The following is a 16,625-nucleotide window of genomic DNA, read 5'->3' on the forward strand; positions in this document are numbered from 1 at the left end:
CTCCACCATATAAAACAGAGCAATTTGAAAACATCTTCATTATTCACTGACTGGTCTAAAATTCTTCCCACAGTCTCTGCTTTATAAGATATGAAAGGCAGCATTTGAAATTGGGTTGATCGTAGGTCATAGAAACCAGGGAGACTGCATGTTGGGGCAGAAGTGGGGAGTGACTTAAAATCATGTAACTTTGAGACACTGCTGATTTAGCTCATTCTAGTCTCTCCAACAAGTTAAAAAAAATGAACTTGTAGGGTATTGACTATTTTGGGAATCTTAGAATATTTTAGTACATGTTGTGACATCGTCAGGACAGAGAGACCTTTCCGATCCAGGTTATGTGCCTCTTCAGCACTTCAAAGACTCTAAGCCTGATTAGGGACTAATCTTTGAGCCCCCAGTGGTACTTCAGGAATAGACAGTGAGTCCCTGCCCTCTGTTTTCAGTAACTTTTAGAAGTTCACCTATTTATTCAAAAAGTCTTGGATGACAAGACTCATGGAGACCATTGCCTCCCCTTGGGCTACAGCCACCAAGGACCAGAATGGAAGAGACCTAGACTGTGGAGCTTGACAAGATAGTCTTGACAGTCAAAGGAATTAGGAATGAGAAAGACCAAAACCAACCAAACAAAAAAACCCCACAACACACTGATTCAAGATTAATTCTTCCAAGTATTCATGAAAATGAAAAACATGTAGGCTGAGAATATTCATTCTCAAGTATTCCAAATATCATATTATCATTTTTTAAATTTATGTAAAGAAAATTGTTTTTTTTGCAGACACTCGGATCAATTTTTTCTTAAATATATTTATGCCACCTTCATACCTATAAAGATTACTCAAGGAATAACTTTCCTCCTCTTCTTTTTCTTTTTTTTTGATATAAATGCATTTTATTTTATTTTTTATTTATTTTTTAACATCTTTATTGGAGTATAATTGCTTTACAATGGTGTGTTAGTTTCTGCTTTATAACAAAGTGAATCAGTTATACATATACATATGTCCTCTTCTTTTTCTAATGGTCAATTTGGAGTAATTGTCCTGGCTTTCTAATGTGGGGGACTGTTGAAGAGTCAAGTCTCTCTCCTGCACATAGATCTTACAAACAGAAGGCAAGGCAATCCCTATGTTTACTAGTTTTATGTGATAGATAATTTATGAGACATGTCCATGAATGTAGTAAATAGTGAATGCCTTGAGTAACTCTAGTTTGTTTACATTGAATACCTACCATTAATGAGATCAACATAACCATTGCTCACTATAGCTACTGGTGAGAGTCTGCGAGTTTCTGTGTCGGAATCCAGGCTTTCAATAACCATCATTGCATATTCCATCCCAAAGCACCGATAGCTCTGCCATTCTGGAATGTACTTACAGGTTGAATCTCTAATGATTCCTAGAAACATAGGAATACACATTTAGAAATGAAATAGAATCTCCTTACAAAAGCTTCCACATACTATCTTTTGCTTGTTACATAACATTAATAAGTAGAAAATATAAATTAGCTTAGTACATCAATCATTAAAAATAAAAGATATATCTTGTTTCATGAACCAGAGGACTAACAGAATAAGATCCAACAAACCTTTATAAGGTGCTTTCTCAGTGACAGGAATTCTACTTCCATTTGGGAATGTGAGCATCACATTAGGAATTCTATAGTCTCCAATTCCAAATTGGCTATTTCCATTCCATTCATATTCTGCTTCAGGTATCACTGAACCAGAATTCCCCAGAAGGGAGCCATCCATATCTCTAAGAAAAGATTTCCTTTTGGCATCACAAACCATGTCTACACAATCAGATGGATTCACCTTACTGTGAAGAAAAGGTGAAATGCATGAATACTTAGATTTGGTATACCTCCCTGTTTCTAGACAGCATTTGAATATACTTGCGTATTTGATAAGAGTGTCAAAAAAATTAATTGATTGAATCTTATTTCAGAAAGGATTCAAAGTGGGACCAAGTAGCATATGTAATTAGCATTGTAATGAGGCCTGTTTTTCCATTGTGTTGATTTGGTCTATTATTATGATTTCATTAACATTTCAAAAGGACAGATTGTACCTGTGGGAAATAAAATTAGAATTCCATTTTGCTATTCCATATTTTGTCGAATGATAGATTTCATATTTATGCATTGCTCAAAATATACTAACATTGCCCAAAGAGCAGGTAAATTACTCAGTTGTGCAGGCATACAAAATCCTTGTGTTAGCAGGGAAGTCTTTATATTTTTCCCTTCTTTCTCTTTTTTTAATGGGTTTTTAAGAATTATAGGGCTTCCCTGGTGGCACAGTGGTTGAGAGTCCGCCTGCCGATGCAGGGGATGTGGGTTCATGCCCCCGTCTGGGAAGATCCCACACGCCACGGAGCTGCTGGGCCCGTGAGCCATGCCCGCTGAACCTGCGCGTCCGGAGCCTGTGCTCCGCAACGGGAGAGGCCACAACAGTGAGAGGCCCGCGTACCGCAAAAAAAAAAAAAGAATTATAAATGTATCATATGCTTTTTATAAAATAATCTAAATACTTAATATAAGTTCAGTGCCCTTCACCTTTCTATCCTAAGCTCTTAGGCTCATCACCAACTACAGATTAGTATATATTCTTGTAGACTTTTGCCTATATATATATACAAACAGATATACTTAAATTATGATTTTTATGCTATATATTTTAATAACCATTCTGTAGATACCTGAACTGTAAGAGATGAAATACTATAAACTCATCAAGCAGTTCAATCGTAGATGGTATTCTGCCTTCATTCTGAACTACCTGGAGTGTTGACTGTTACTGGTTATAATAATAAAATGGCTGCTTAATTTGCAATGTACTATACATTTTATATTATATATAGTATACAGCATACTTACACTATATGATATATACCATGGGGAAATATAAATTCATTCTACAGTTATAGCAGCAAAATACTATCTAATAGATCTGAGCTTTTTGCAAAGAAAGACATGAAGCTATAAATTATCCCTTACTCTACTGTATTAGTTTTGGAGATGATTTGAGTAAATATTTCTGTGGGTCATGTGTTCTTTGTGTTCAAGTGTGTGCAGAGTGTTTTTGTGAGCAAGTCTGTGAACAGACTGCCCAGTGGCACTCTTACATTATGGTTTAGGGCTCTGTCTTACTTCAGGTTCCAAAGAAACAGAGCCTGAGATGTGGATTTTTGTTCCAGTGAGTTATTAAGGGAGTCCTCAATAAGGGAAGGAGAGAAAAGGGAAGGAGAGAAGCCATATAGGGCAAGGGAAAGAAAAGGAAGATGACTATGGTCTATAGACTAGCTTCAATCTGATTCCAGGAGAATCTCTTGATCACGAACTACACCCAGAGCTGTTCCACTTTGAGACAAGGGGGCCGGCCTTTCGTCCTCCTGTATAACATTGTTATTTTTTGTGGACTACAAGAAGGCAGTAGTAGGCAGAGCTTTAGCCTCTCACAGCTATTCCTGTTTGGCTAAGAGCAATCTTCTGGAAAAGCAGGCAAATGTAGGTCATTATTGGCCAACATTTAGAGCATCTGGGGACTGGGTGAGCTACTCAGTAAAAGGGATCTGGGATTGTGCCAACAGTATCCCAATAAAAGCACAGGACTCAAAGACATATTTTTAAATGTAATATTTCTTCATGACCTAGATGTTAAAATTATATATTAAATCTGAAAGATTCAATGATAACTAAATAGGAGGTAACAGCTTTCTAGTGGGGAGAAGCTCTACTGAGCCAAAAAACACTGCAGTTCAACAATTATTAAATGAGGAGGTATGGGGTTGTCATCAAAATAAGATCAGATGAAGTCAAACTATTTATGAAACACTGCATTTCTCTGAAGAGATGCATATCTAATTAGCATTATTTCTTGTCTTCTCTCTATACTGAAAATGGTCAAAGAGCTCTAATGGAAACTTTCTTTCCTCCAATATTGTCTTATATCTAAATTCCTGGTCTGCATGTCTTTTGAAGAGTAGCCGTTATTGGCTATATTCTTTCAAGACTTAGAATCTACGTGATTCAGCTTCTAGAAATATTCTGACACCAACTAACCTCTGTGATTGAAAAACAAATCACTGTTCAAAGTTTCTGCATATTTTTAGTCACAATGATTATAATGATTCCCATTGAATTTCCAAGTACATGTTGGGGTGCATATAATAAGATATTTGTAAAACAAAAGGAAACAAAAGAGGTAAGGGAAAGGGAAGAAATGATAGACATGACTTTCATTCCTAATGACTATTAATGGAGAGATATTAATGTACAAATAGACTTCTGACCCATTCTCTATCTTTTATGTTTAATGATGGTGCTATGTATGATACATGGGGAAAAAAAGTATGAGAAAAAATATATATTAAGGCCTAGCTTCTTCAGCTTACCTGAAGACACAGATATATTAAATACTCTTAATTTTCATAATGCTGATTGAAATTTCATAGACATGAACAGTTACTTTAAATTTAGCAACTTTCTCAGATCTATGGCAGGGGAAGAAAACAATGGAAAACTGTGATGACAGAAAAGAAGAAACTGAGTTATCATATACTTTACCTTATATCGGGTCTATGTATAAATATTTTTGATTGCTCAGTAGTGTCGACCAGCTGTATGTTCTTCACATGGATTGGATGCTGTAAATCCTCATTTAAAGGGTTAGTAATGAATATCACATTAGTTTCACCTGAACAAACATTTTTAAATCCAACAAATGTGGAACCTAAAACATAAATAATAGAAAAACAATTATTTCCTATAGAGAAAGGGTAAAATCAGTTTCATTTCATGTATATTCCACCAAACACATCATTTAACATTACCTTGAACATGGAACTCTTACCTTATGTGGCAGATAAGTCCACCACTATTTGTGGACTGTATCCACACCACTGAGTAGTCTTCTACCATATTTTCTCTGAGCTTGGCATATTTTCTCTGTGATTTGCATTGGACAATGGGACAAGAGCAACTGTAGTATAAACAGATCTGAAAAGTGCTTGCATATTAGGGCTCACTCTCTCTTGGTGTTCTTGGGGAATTCTGTGATTACCAGCATGTGAATAAGCCTAGGAGACATTTGGCTCAGTCACTCTCATTACCCCATCAGGGGCCAGCACCAGCCACCAGACATAGAAGTAAGACTATCCCAGACTAACCAGCCCCTATACATCTTGTAAAGTGATGGCAGCGCAGTGAATAATCCCAGGTAAGATTAGCAGAAGAACCACCAAGCTGAACAAAGCCCAAATTGCCAATCCACAGAATCATGAGCTCATAAATCGTTGTTTAAAGGCTTTGAATTTGGGGGATGGTTTGTTATGCAGCAAAGGCTAACTGAAATACTATTGCTCTCTTGGTCTTATTGCATATATTATGTGGCCAAAAGATAAAACTGATTAGATCAAAAAACGATCTTCTTTGCACTTAAAATCCAGTAACTCAAAACTGAAAACAGCAAAAAGTGACTCAAAAAAATTCTTAAATTACTTATGTGCTATATACTACCCTGCTTGACTGTATTTTCTCCTAAGAAGATATTGTATATGCATGATTATAAGTCTGTAGATGAGTATCAGTAAAATACTATAGTAATAGATGCTGTTTGTTCCCTGTGTAGATCTCCTTTATTGGTCCTAAACCTATGTAGCATGTTAAATAATTTTTGGCAAGGGTATCATTACAAGTAACACTAAAAAATGATAATTTGTTTTGCATTTCTGGGAATTAAGTTATGAGAAATAATATGTCAAAACTTAGATGTCTAATTTATTGAACTGCTTTCTTTCAGGTGACACTGGTTAAAGTTATCATGAAAGGGAGATTTGCTAAACTGAAATAGAGAATGGCTCAGTGTATTTAATGCGCAAAGCGAAAATACTTGGTATGTTTACTACATCTATTTTAATTATTTTACATTTTTAAGGATGCAGCCTGGTTCAGTGAAAAAGCAGCAGATTTTCAGTCAAGAGATCTTGATTCTAATCCTAGTTCTGCCAGCAGCTGTGGGAGTTTGGCAAAACATTTAAGTTCTATGAACTAAAATTTCTGCAGTCATAAAAGCTTCTAATAAAATATAACCCTAATTATATAAAAGGGCTTTACAATTTAGAGAAACTAATTAATATTAAATCACTATACCAGTGCTTTTTCTGTTGTTTTAAAAAGAAAATGAAATGTCAGTTCTTTTCTATGTAGGAATGTTGCCAGGGAACTATTCTTGAAATTGACTCTGATGTCTGGTTTCTTTGCTTGGCGTATTGAGCAGATTAATTTAATCATTATTTTTTTTAACTAACAATGAAACATTACTAGTTATATTCTACATATTCTTTACAGAACTTAACTGAGTAGACTTTCAAAGGCTATGTTTAAACTTGCCTGAGATGTCCAAAAGACCACTGATGGCATTGTAACTCATGATCCCTGCATGGGGTTTCCGCGGTGCCATGTTATGTGCTGAAGCAAAGGTAGGCCAGCAAATCCCACTTCTCCCACCTTTCATAAAAAGAAGAAAGTTAATGAAATTTGAATATGCACTCATATGAACCCCAAAATTAAAAGTTCTAAAATCTTTACCTGAGGGAGGTCTAGAACTTCGATGGGCAGCAGAAAGTTCAATATTGGGATCGTCATTAGTTAGGACATCAGAGCAATTAAATCCAGGGCTGCTTCCAACAATTAATGAGTTCTATTTTTAAAAAAAGTTCAAACAGTAAGCTTTAATAACTTTTCTTAAAAGAAAACATAATAATGAATAATAATGAATTCCACTGTAGCAAAACACAACCTGTATAACTTTGAGAAGTGGATCATTCATTAAACCAAGTTAAAAAAGATGTGATTTCTGCCCCAAGTGGATGACAAAGTCAGAGGGGGGAGACAGGCATGTAAATAATTATATTTAAAAACATGTTATGTTTCCATGATAGGAATATGTGCAGGGAAAGCAGGAACAAAAAGAGGAGGGAGTGTCAAAACTACCTAAGCTGGTTTAGGAAAGACTTCATAGAGGTAGCGAAAATTTAACTAATTGTGGCAAGATTAGCAGGTGATAAGCAAGAAGAGCTGAGGGAAGGAGGGGGGAGAGGGAAGGATGGAGAGCTTCTTGGCAGAAGGCAGTGAGCACAAAGGCAGGAGGTGTGGCTAGCAAGGCAAAGAAGTCAAGAAAATCATTTGTATTCAATAATTTTACCCTTCTCAAAGTTGCTCTTTCTGCTTTGTGTGGCTGCGTTCAATTCTTACCTTAATCTGCACTGTTTTACTGGAAATTCTGTGAGATATAGCAGGTGGTGTGTAAATCATTGAAGAAATGGCCATTCCATTGTCAACCAGGGTCACGTTATAGATACGCACACTCTCTGTGGTCTGTAATAGAACTTGGAGGTTACATAGTATGAAATATAATCATAAAAGAAAATAAACAGTCACTTTTTTTGGATCCATTTACCTGAAAATAAATTCCGTAATCCCAGCATGCCCAAATGGTAAATCCCTGTATAAGAGAACATCCAGGAAGGCCATCTTGGTTCATATAGATACCAAATAAACCTCCATGGGCTTCATTGTCAAACCACTTTTCCAGAGAATAAGACTGACCTTTGAAGGAAATATGGAACCAGTAAATTAACATTATGAATCAAGTCATAGAGTTATAAGCAGTATCAGTTAAAGTTGAAATTCTTTTAAAAGTTAAATATATGATTCTGATGTAAATTTTAGCAACATGATCAAATATTTGTATGGTTCAGCTACTTATGGTTTATTCTATTTAGTATTTCTCTTATCTAATTCGTCTCTTCAATGTTAATCAGAATAATTGTATATTCATTTGCAAAAGTTTACTTCAGTGCTAGCACCCTTAACTTATTATATCTGATTAAACGTGAATTTCTTTAGAAAGATTATGAAGTTTGAATTCAAACAAGGCTAAACTTGAAAAACACAATGATACCACTTGCTATCTATAAATGTTACTGGTTCCTTCTGGTCATCCCATTTTCAAGTTAAGTGTCACTTCCTTAGAAGGCCTTCTCTGACTACCGGATTCATAGTTAGCACCTCAGCCACTTAACATGGCAATTAAAATTTTTTTCACTTTGACATTTAATTACTACTTATTTGTGAATTATTCATCTCCTCTCTCCTATAAGAACGTAAGCTTCATGAAAGAAACTGTGTCTAGCTCCTTCACTGCCAGATTCCTAGAGCCTAGAAGGTAATGCAGAGGTAGGTGCTCATCAAATACTTCTTGAATTAATGTATGCATGATCTTGGGAAAGTTGCTTAGCATTCTATAACTTAAGTTTCCTCATATATAAAAAATTATAATGTCTAATTCAAGGTTGTTTCAAAATGAAATGAAATAACCCACATAAAGTACCTCAATAAATGGAAGCTATACCCATTATTAATATACAGGATAATTAAAGTGGATTTTCATGAAAGTTTTACTTATGTACAAATCAGATCAGTGACCTTAAAAACTCATCCCAACCATGCATAAATTTGAGGATTCCCCATAAAGAGCAATACTGCCTCCTAAATTGTACTTTGTACCAGCTCTCTTGTCCAAGTTCCCCAGGATCTGACTTCCTCCATCTTCGATTGCTTTTCCCTTCTTCCTAGTCCTTTGAGATTGACATTTCACCTATGGTCATCAGCCTGGTTTGTATTGTTTCCTCCCTAAGAAGCTGTCTGCATGGCTACACCTTGGTTCTGCACAATGTAGCCCCATGGACAAGGATGGCTCCACCTTTGGACCCACGTGTGGCAGAGTTCCCTTCCCAGCATTCCAGCCCGTCACTTGTTAGGGAGATGAATTGTGTAAATTGATGTCCCATTCCGGGAACTTAAACCCTCAGTTCCTCTGTGATGTCTCATATTTCAGTTGCTCCTTATAAACACTCCAGATTATTTAGGAAGATCAATATATTCAGTGAAAAATGCATTACGTGGCATGATACATATTAGTAAATATTCACATTCACAGGTCATATTTTGATTAAAAAACACAACAATACTTCAAATAAGTTGTAGATGAATTACATATTTTAAAATTTTAAGTCAAAGAAAAGCTACTTTAGGGCTTCCCTGGTGGCGCAGTGGTTGAGAGTCTGCCTGCCAATGCAGGGGACACGGGTTCGTGCCCTGGTCCGGGAGGATCCCACATGCCGCGGAGCGGCTGGGCCCGTGAGCCATGGCCGCTGAGCCTGCGTGTCCGGAGCCTGTGCTCCGCAGAGGGAGAGGCCACAACAGTGAGAGGCCCGCGTACCTCAAAAAAAAAAAAAAAAGAAAAAAGAAAAAAAGCTACTTTAAGCTGTTGGGAACTAAAATATTTAAAAAGAACATACATCAAGGAATCAGTTATATCTGTGGCGAAGTTGTTTTATTCCTTCAAAATGTACTTTGCACAGTAAAAAAAATTAGCTGAAGTCCAATAATTTTTGAATTTACAGAAAAAAATGCTTATTCAAAGAATTTCAAAAATACCTATAGAGATTTAAAATATCTATTATAGAAGGGCTATACATTTTTCAGAGAAAATTCCATTTCCTTTAGCTAAGTTTCCCAAGAGGTAAAGCCAGCAGGTCTAGCATTCTTTTACTTTTTCAATTCAGTAATTAATTTATCTGGTTTAAAAGTCAAGAGTTTATAGAAAGTTATACAGTAATAAGTGACCAGTCACCCTGTTCCTACTCACCTTCAATGACTTTTTGCTTTTACACTTTCAGTGTTTCTTTATGTAAATGCATATACCATACATATTCTTCTGTTCCCTTTCTAAGTAACCTCCACTTATCATTTTAGAATATTCTGGTGATTTCTCCATATTAATACTTAGTATGCATCTTTTTTCCTTCTTTTTTTTAGAGGGGCCCAGTGCTCCAGTGTTTGGCTTTATATAACTAGCCCACAGTAACTGGACACAGGGTAGCTTTCCATTTTCTGCCAGTACAGGCAACGCTGTGATGAATAACCTTGTTCACAACTCTTTTTCTAACTGCTGTAGAGGCAACTGTTAGATTACAGGAAGTAGAAGTGCTGAGTCAAAGGTAAATGCCTCTATAATTTTGGTAGCTATTGCCAGATTCCCCTTTGTAGGGGTTATATCATTTTGTCCTTCAACCAGCAAAGTGTAAATGTTACTATTTCCCTACAGCCTTGCCAGGAGAGCAGTTGTTCAATTAATTCTTGATTTTTACTACTCTGATACAAATGTATCTGAGAACCCTCTGTTCATGTCTTTTGATTTTTTTCATGCTTGCAGGCTTTAACATATGAATAGTGAGCATGTATTCCTTTAACGCGGAAGCATGAAATAGTGACATATCCCTATAGGCATGTATCTCTATGCTTACAAGTTGCTTTTGGGAAAGTGATGGTGGGATAAGATAATCACTGTTCAGTACCATCAAATCAAGCACTGAAGCTGTTGTTAAGAGTTGTTGGATCATAAACATGGAAAATAGTTATCTTAAAAGCCTATTTTTAAAGGATCTATCCTGCTTTTATTCCCTTGATACTATTAGTCAACACACCTAATCCTGTTCTGTCCTCCCCCATCTCTCTGCTGATCCCCTTTGTTTATTTTCATCCCCCTGCTTCTCACCCAGATTACTCTCTTTCACTCTTGTTCTGTCTTCCCAAGTCCATCAGACCCAACTGTCCACCATTCTCTACTTTACCCCCTCTTTTTCTCCCTTACACTCTCTGGCTCACTCTGTCTCCCTGGTTATCCCTCTGATTTTCTCTTTCCTTCTCATCTCCTCTACAGTCACAGGGATAGAATAAAGATACCCTTGTCAAGGAAGAGCTCATGTCCAGTGGGATCAGGAATGGAAACACGCTGTGGCAGGCACAGCTAATGGCATGGGATTGGACAGAAGGACATGAGGGTATCACAAGGACAGGCCTGGTCACCTTCCTCAGCCTGGGGCTCAGGGACCTCCCTGAGGCAGTGACTGTGAAGGGGAGGCCTGGGGAGCAGCAAGGCCCGGTCTCAGGAGGATGAGGATGGGGACGGGGTCTCAAGAGAGGACCTGGGGCTGCAGTGTCCTAGGGCCAGGGAAGAGCGTGGCATCCTGGGGCTGCCGGAGAAGGGTGATAGGGGTGAAGGATGAGAAGAAAATTGGTTTTAATTTTTTCTTTAAACCCAATATTATATGGAAATAATTTAGTTTGTTGAGTTCTTTCAGTGCCCAGGAAGAAACAATAATACTTTTCAACTCACAATAATTATTTATTTCGAACAAATTTGGACAAGTTATTTCCTAATTTTAGTGACTCTATGCCAAAGACTTACTTGAGCAAGGTTCACCATTGATGCGATATCCTGCCCTTCCAAATCCAGCCACTACGTTATTTTGTAAGACTGTATTGGTCCCTCTATTTATCTAGTATAACGATAAAGAAAATGCTTTGGGTCAGGCTCTTACACAATTATGCAGTGAGAGCAGGTATGCAATATACACTGGAAACTAATTATGACAATATTTCCAGGAGTAAAACTTTAATTCACATTCACCCCATTCAAATTTATAATACCAATGAAGTACTGAAATTACCTTAGGTTCTTGGTGTAAACCTACCACTAGATACTATACTTTAGATTCCATTATAAAAGTACATTAAAGAGATTACTTTTCATTTCAGTCACAAAATCCACTGGACGTGGTTGAATATTAACAAGCCATAGACAAAATTCCAGTATTATAACAAGGCTACAAAATTTTTATCACTCTTTTTTGGTTATATTCTGTTACCAAATTTGATTTATTAAGAAAAAGACAACTAAGACAATTACAGTGGACCATAAAATTCAGTAGAGGCATTCATTAAAGAAAATCTGCTATAATAAAAAACTGGGTTAGAACAAGTAGGTAATTACTAAACAAATTTATTTTATGAGCCAAATCAGAGTGGTAGAAAATGAAAAATATGGAGCACAGAAGGTTTAGTTCTTGCCTACATAGAATCAGCAAAACAGTCCAAATCTCACTTATTTAAAGCATGTTAAACAGCCTTATTTTTAAAGATTATGATAAAAATAGAGTCAACTGGAATTCATAAAACTAAAAAAAAATGCCTTTCAAAAGATATAGATAACTTTAAAGATTTGGAATTGACATTTGATTATATTCTAGCATCTATAAATAGACAAAAAGAGAACATTATTACCTTATAAATGTATACTAAGTTCCAGGCTTTCAGATTTTGCTTTAAGGTGATTATTAATAGTTGTACAAAAACAAAATTCAATCCTTACCCTAACTTTCAAAGAGAGCTTTTTAAATTCCTTTTCTTTCCTATGGTATAAGTAAGATAAAAACAAGAGGAAGCTATCTTTCCTTTAAATCCTCTCTGTATTTTCCATTTTCTTGCTTACAATCTCACTCTACATCTAAATAAATACCTGTAGTAATTGAAGAAACTTCACGGGAAACAAGAAGGGCCCAATTAGTAATATCCAATAAGAGTAAATAACCTTGCATATAGAATCATAAGAATTTTAGATGAGAAATGGATTTTAGAGATTTTATAGTCTATCATTATAATTTTGCATTTAAATTCAGAGTTAAATAGTAAAATGTGTAAGGCATTCAGTCAATTAGAAGCAGAGAGACCCTGTAATGGAACTTGAAAGCAATAATTAATGTTGGAGAAGCAAGTAAATAAGAGAACTATTTAAAACAATGGACATCAACACAGAGAAAAACCCAATGGCTACTGGAGCTCACAACATCTTTAAAGAAAGTTCATTTACTCCTTTAATCAGCTCACTTTATCCACAATCTTTATCTAAGGAAGAAATCATTTTCAGTGACATTTTGAGATTTACAAATTCTACAGAAACTATAATCTTCAATAAGGGAATTACAAATTATAATTTTGTCTACTTATAATTTTAAATTTGTTCACACTACCTCAATTGCTGCATGCCAGAGAGTTGAGCTCAAGTCTTTTCTGTTCCGATAGGTTCCTGGCCAAACTGAAAGTGTAACCAAGTTTCCTCGGACTCTGTTGGCATCCCCCCATATTCTCATGCCTGGAAAAAAAGAAAAGTCCCCCAAATGAGTACTATAGGGAATGTCTTTCATTTCTTCCATGAAATTAGTTTTCTTGTTTGAACCTGACAAACGAACCCTTTTGATTTTAGAGTGAACCCTCTGAACTCTTTGATACTCTACCTCTTTAATAGACTACCTGAATTAAAATCTTTTGTTAAATATGTGGGTTCACAGGCTCCACCTTAGATTTTAACAAATATACACACAAATTTTATACACCTTAAATGAATTTGTATTATGCTTTAGACTGATATTCAAGAAAGGACAACCCCCTAAATCAAATCAAATATGTTTTTTTTAAATATCTATATTTGTGAATAACCTTTTTGTTTTATATGTGAGAAGTATGTTAACTGTCAGTAATTTAAACTATTGGTGATTAAATAACTCACATAAGATCATGGTCTGGTAAATAATTCTTCTAGAGCTGTACTGTCCAATATGATAGCCATAGCCACATGTGACTACTTAAATGTAAAGTGATATAATTAAGTACAATTAAAATTAAAAATCCAGTTTCTCAGTCACATTAGCCACATTTCAAGTGTTGAATGGCCACATGCAGTTTAGTAATTACCATGTTAGCACAAACATAGACCCTTTATTTCCATTCTTGAAGAAAGATCAATGGGGCACCCTGGCTCTAGAGTTTGCAGATAAGGCTGTCTCAGAAGACATGTTATTGGACCGAAATATTATCATATTACCTTCCCCCACTGTAAAGTGAATCACGTTATCATCTATGTCCAATCCATCTGTCCCAAATACACCAACTGCGGGGGAAAAGCCACTGTGAAAAGCACAGCCTTGAATATAAGATGAGCCACGTTCTTGAATCTATAAAACATCAGGGTTCAGTGAACATTTTAGAAACAAACTTAAAGGATATTTAAAGAAAAAAATTTGAAGTAGGTGATTTTTGGAAAACAAATCTTGATAAACAAAATACTCAATTTACATTCCATGAAAGAAGATGACTTCCCAGCAGACCTTTTAATCCTGGGGAATTTCCATATATCTTCGGTTTATGATTAAAAAGAGCAAAAAATAAATGCTTATTTTAAATGTGAATTAAAAATTCTCAAGAGCTTTTCTATGCATTTATATTTCTATCATTACCTATAAAATGCTAAGGAACTAAAAATTATTTTTCAGAACAGTTTATTATATGATGAGCAGGGATTTTTTTTTTTTAACCACGGAAGCTGATACTCAAGGCAGGGGTTACAATTCAAATGTCTGTAGGAAACAGTCAATGAGTAGATTAGGGGTTTCAATTCCAAACCTACATGATTTAAAATTTTTATTTATTTATCTTTATTGACATATAGTTGATTTACCATGTTGTGTCAGTTTCAAGTGTAAGCAAAGTGATTAAGTTATACATATATATCTATTCTTTTCCAGATTCTTTTCCATTATAGGTTATTATAAGAATATTGAGTATAGTTCCCTGAGCTATACAGTAGGTCCTTGTTATTTTATGTATAGTAGTGTGTATATATTAATCCCAGACTCCCAATTTATCTCCCCTCCATAATATATATATTTTTAATCTTATTTTATTTACTTTTCATATTTTTATTTTATATTGGAGCATAGTTGATTAACAATGTTGTGTTAGTTTCAGGTATACAGCCAAGTGATTCAGTTATACATCTATCTATTCTTTTTCAAATTCTATATAAGAAATATGCTTTCTCATTTTTTCTTAAATCAGCAGCCCTCTAAGCATATTTATTTTCCCACTTTTGACAGAGGCATGGATATACAGACATGCTTTTCATTTGAGAAATTTAAGCAACACTCACTTTGTTTAATAGTAACTGTTTGGAAATATTTTGATCATTGTAAAGTAAAGTAGAGATGTGAAATACTATTATAGATCTTCAATTCTTTCACCTTTGTGCTCCATTTTCTGTTTTTTTTTTTTTTTTTTACTGACCTTAAATAATGCATAAAGTGGTTGGAATCAAATACTGTTGCAGTCTAAAAATGTTAATGGGAAATACATCTAAGAAAGTTTTATTATATTAGATTATAGTCTTAGCAATTCCAAGATATGGGTATTTAGTAAAGTTAAATGAAAATCAAATCAAAATGAAAATACTTAATTTTGGGTATATGCAAAAATTAAAAACAAAGTACAAACCTGTCCCAGGTTAAGAAATGTTACAGCATATCTTGGATCCATGCTATCCCTGAAGCCCTCTTGACCACTGTGATAAAATTCCACATTACTTATTCTTGCATTTCCTAGTGGGGAAAAGAGTTACACATTTTTTTTCCTTGAAGCTGAATAAAAATTTTTGAAAAACTACTAAAGTTTTTGTAATTTTCCAAATTACAAATTTGTTTTCAACTTTTTCATGAAAATTGTATTCATTTTTCTTTGCCCTTTTAATCCAAATAAGGCAATGTTTCTGAATTTGTTTTTTTACTGCCCCTCACAAGAACCTTTTTAGACATTTCTCTTTCTGAATAGCGTTCCCTCTCCATGACATTTTAATACCACAGATATACTACATATCTGTCAAGGTATGGAGGCCCTTTGGAGGGCCACAAACTGGTTACGTTTTTTTTTCCCCCAAGAGTCAATTTTCACCTGTTGGTAGTGATACAGTCCCTGTTGAGAATGCATGGCATGAGGCACAAGTTATAATTTACCTGACATTTCAATTTTGATGCTCTAAAGAGCTGTTAAGGACATAATGTTTACATAATTTTTTCCAGAATATGCATTGCCAAGTATCTGCTGATCGAGTTTGTTATAAGTGCCACTGAAGTGACAAAAGGCAATTTCATAGATTATTACGAATAGCAATAACAATCCATGAGCCATGACTCTGTGCCAAGCTCTGTACTAAGTGCTTAACAGGCAATGTGTGGTTTAATTCTCACACAACATCTGTGACTTAGGAACTTTTATTATTCCTGTCTTCTATACAAGGAAACTGAGGCACAGAGATTCATGGCTGGTAAAAATACAGTAGAGGGTATTCCTTGTTTCAAAAACTGATATCTAATAAAATACATTGGAGAAGAGTTATTTTATACTAGAAGGGAAAATCCTGTCTGGAAATCCATGAGCCAGCTATTAGATGTATGGTGGAGAACATAAGATTAATAAGATAGCTACAGAGAAGAAATGATTACTATAGACCCTGGGCCTACAAAAGCCATAGACGCATTTTCTTTACTTACATCACAAAATAATTTATTGGAGCAAGGAAAGGTTGACATGTGAATAGGGTCCATCATGGGACTTTAAGTGAAACAACATGGACTAGTATCCAAGATCAGAATAATTTCATCCCTCTAATCATCTAATTCTTTATCTTTAAAAAGAGGACAATATTTATGCCATAATACTATGAGGACTGAATGACATAATATGTGTTAAATGCTTAGCACAGTGTCTGGAATCTTGTATTACTTTATGATCATCATTACTATTCTCCTCATCAGTTAAGCTTCTGTTGGCAGATTATGACCAGTAGGTAGAAGTTATAGTGGGGTAGCTGCTTGCTC

At 35.2% G+C, this 16,625-nt stretch overlaps 1 protein-coding gene and 1 long non-coding RNA gene across 4 annotated transcripts in view; one reads left to right on the top strand and one right to left on the bottom strand.

Moving 5' to 3' along the window:
• The window catches only part of LOC309791760, a 41,036-nt gene extending 31,658 nt beyond the window's left edge, over positions 1–9,378 (top strand). For 2 of the 3 annotated variants that reach the window (XR_014291565.1, XR_014291567.1), the window contains exons 5-8: positions 5,816–5,908; positions 6,364–6,494; positions 8,178–8,253; positions 8,653–9,378. This is a non-coding gene — a long non-coding RNA (uncharacterized lncRNA). The remainder of the gene's footprint in view (positions 1–5,815; positions 5,909–6,363; positions 6,495–8,177; positions 8,254–8,652) is intronic. The other variant, XR_014291566.1, reaches the window with a different exon arrangement.
• PKHD1L1 (PKHD1 like 1) overlaps positions 1–16,625 on the bottom strand; it is a gene marked incomplete at its 5' end in the record, with an annotated part of 152,794 nt that overhangs the window by 21,004 nt on the left and 115,165 nt on the right. The window contains 11 exons of the mRNA XM_082600825.1: positions 1,240–1,407; positions 1,600–1,832; positions 4,582–4,747; positions 6,406–6,522; positions 6,604–6,715; positions 7,270–7,392; positions 7,475–7,623; positions 11,330–11,420; positions 12,951–13,072; positions 13,802–13,931; positions 15,247–15,350. Coding sequence (XP_082456951.1) covers positions 1,240–1,407; positions 1,600–1,832; positions 4,582–4,747; positions 6,406–6,522; positions 6,604–6,715; positions 7,270–7,392; positions 7,475–7,623; positions 11,330–11,420; positions 12,951–13,072; positions 13,802–13,931; positions 15,247–15,350 — 1,515 coding nt within the window. The remainder of the gene's footprint in view (positions 1–1,239; positions 1,408–1,599; positions 1,833–4,581; positions 4,748–6,405; positions 6,523–6,603; positions 6,716–7,269; positions 7,393–7,474; positions 7,624–11,329; positions 11,421–12,950; positions 13,073–13,801; positions 13,932–15,246; positions 15,351–16,625) is intronic.

This window comes from Mesoplodon mirus, assembly GCF_964341445.2.
Source record: "Mesoplodon mirus genome assembly, chromosome: 16".
NCBI lineage: Eukaryota > Metazoa > Chordata > Mammalia > Artiodactyla > Ziphiidae > Mesoplodon > Mesoplodon mirus.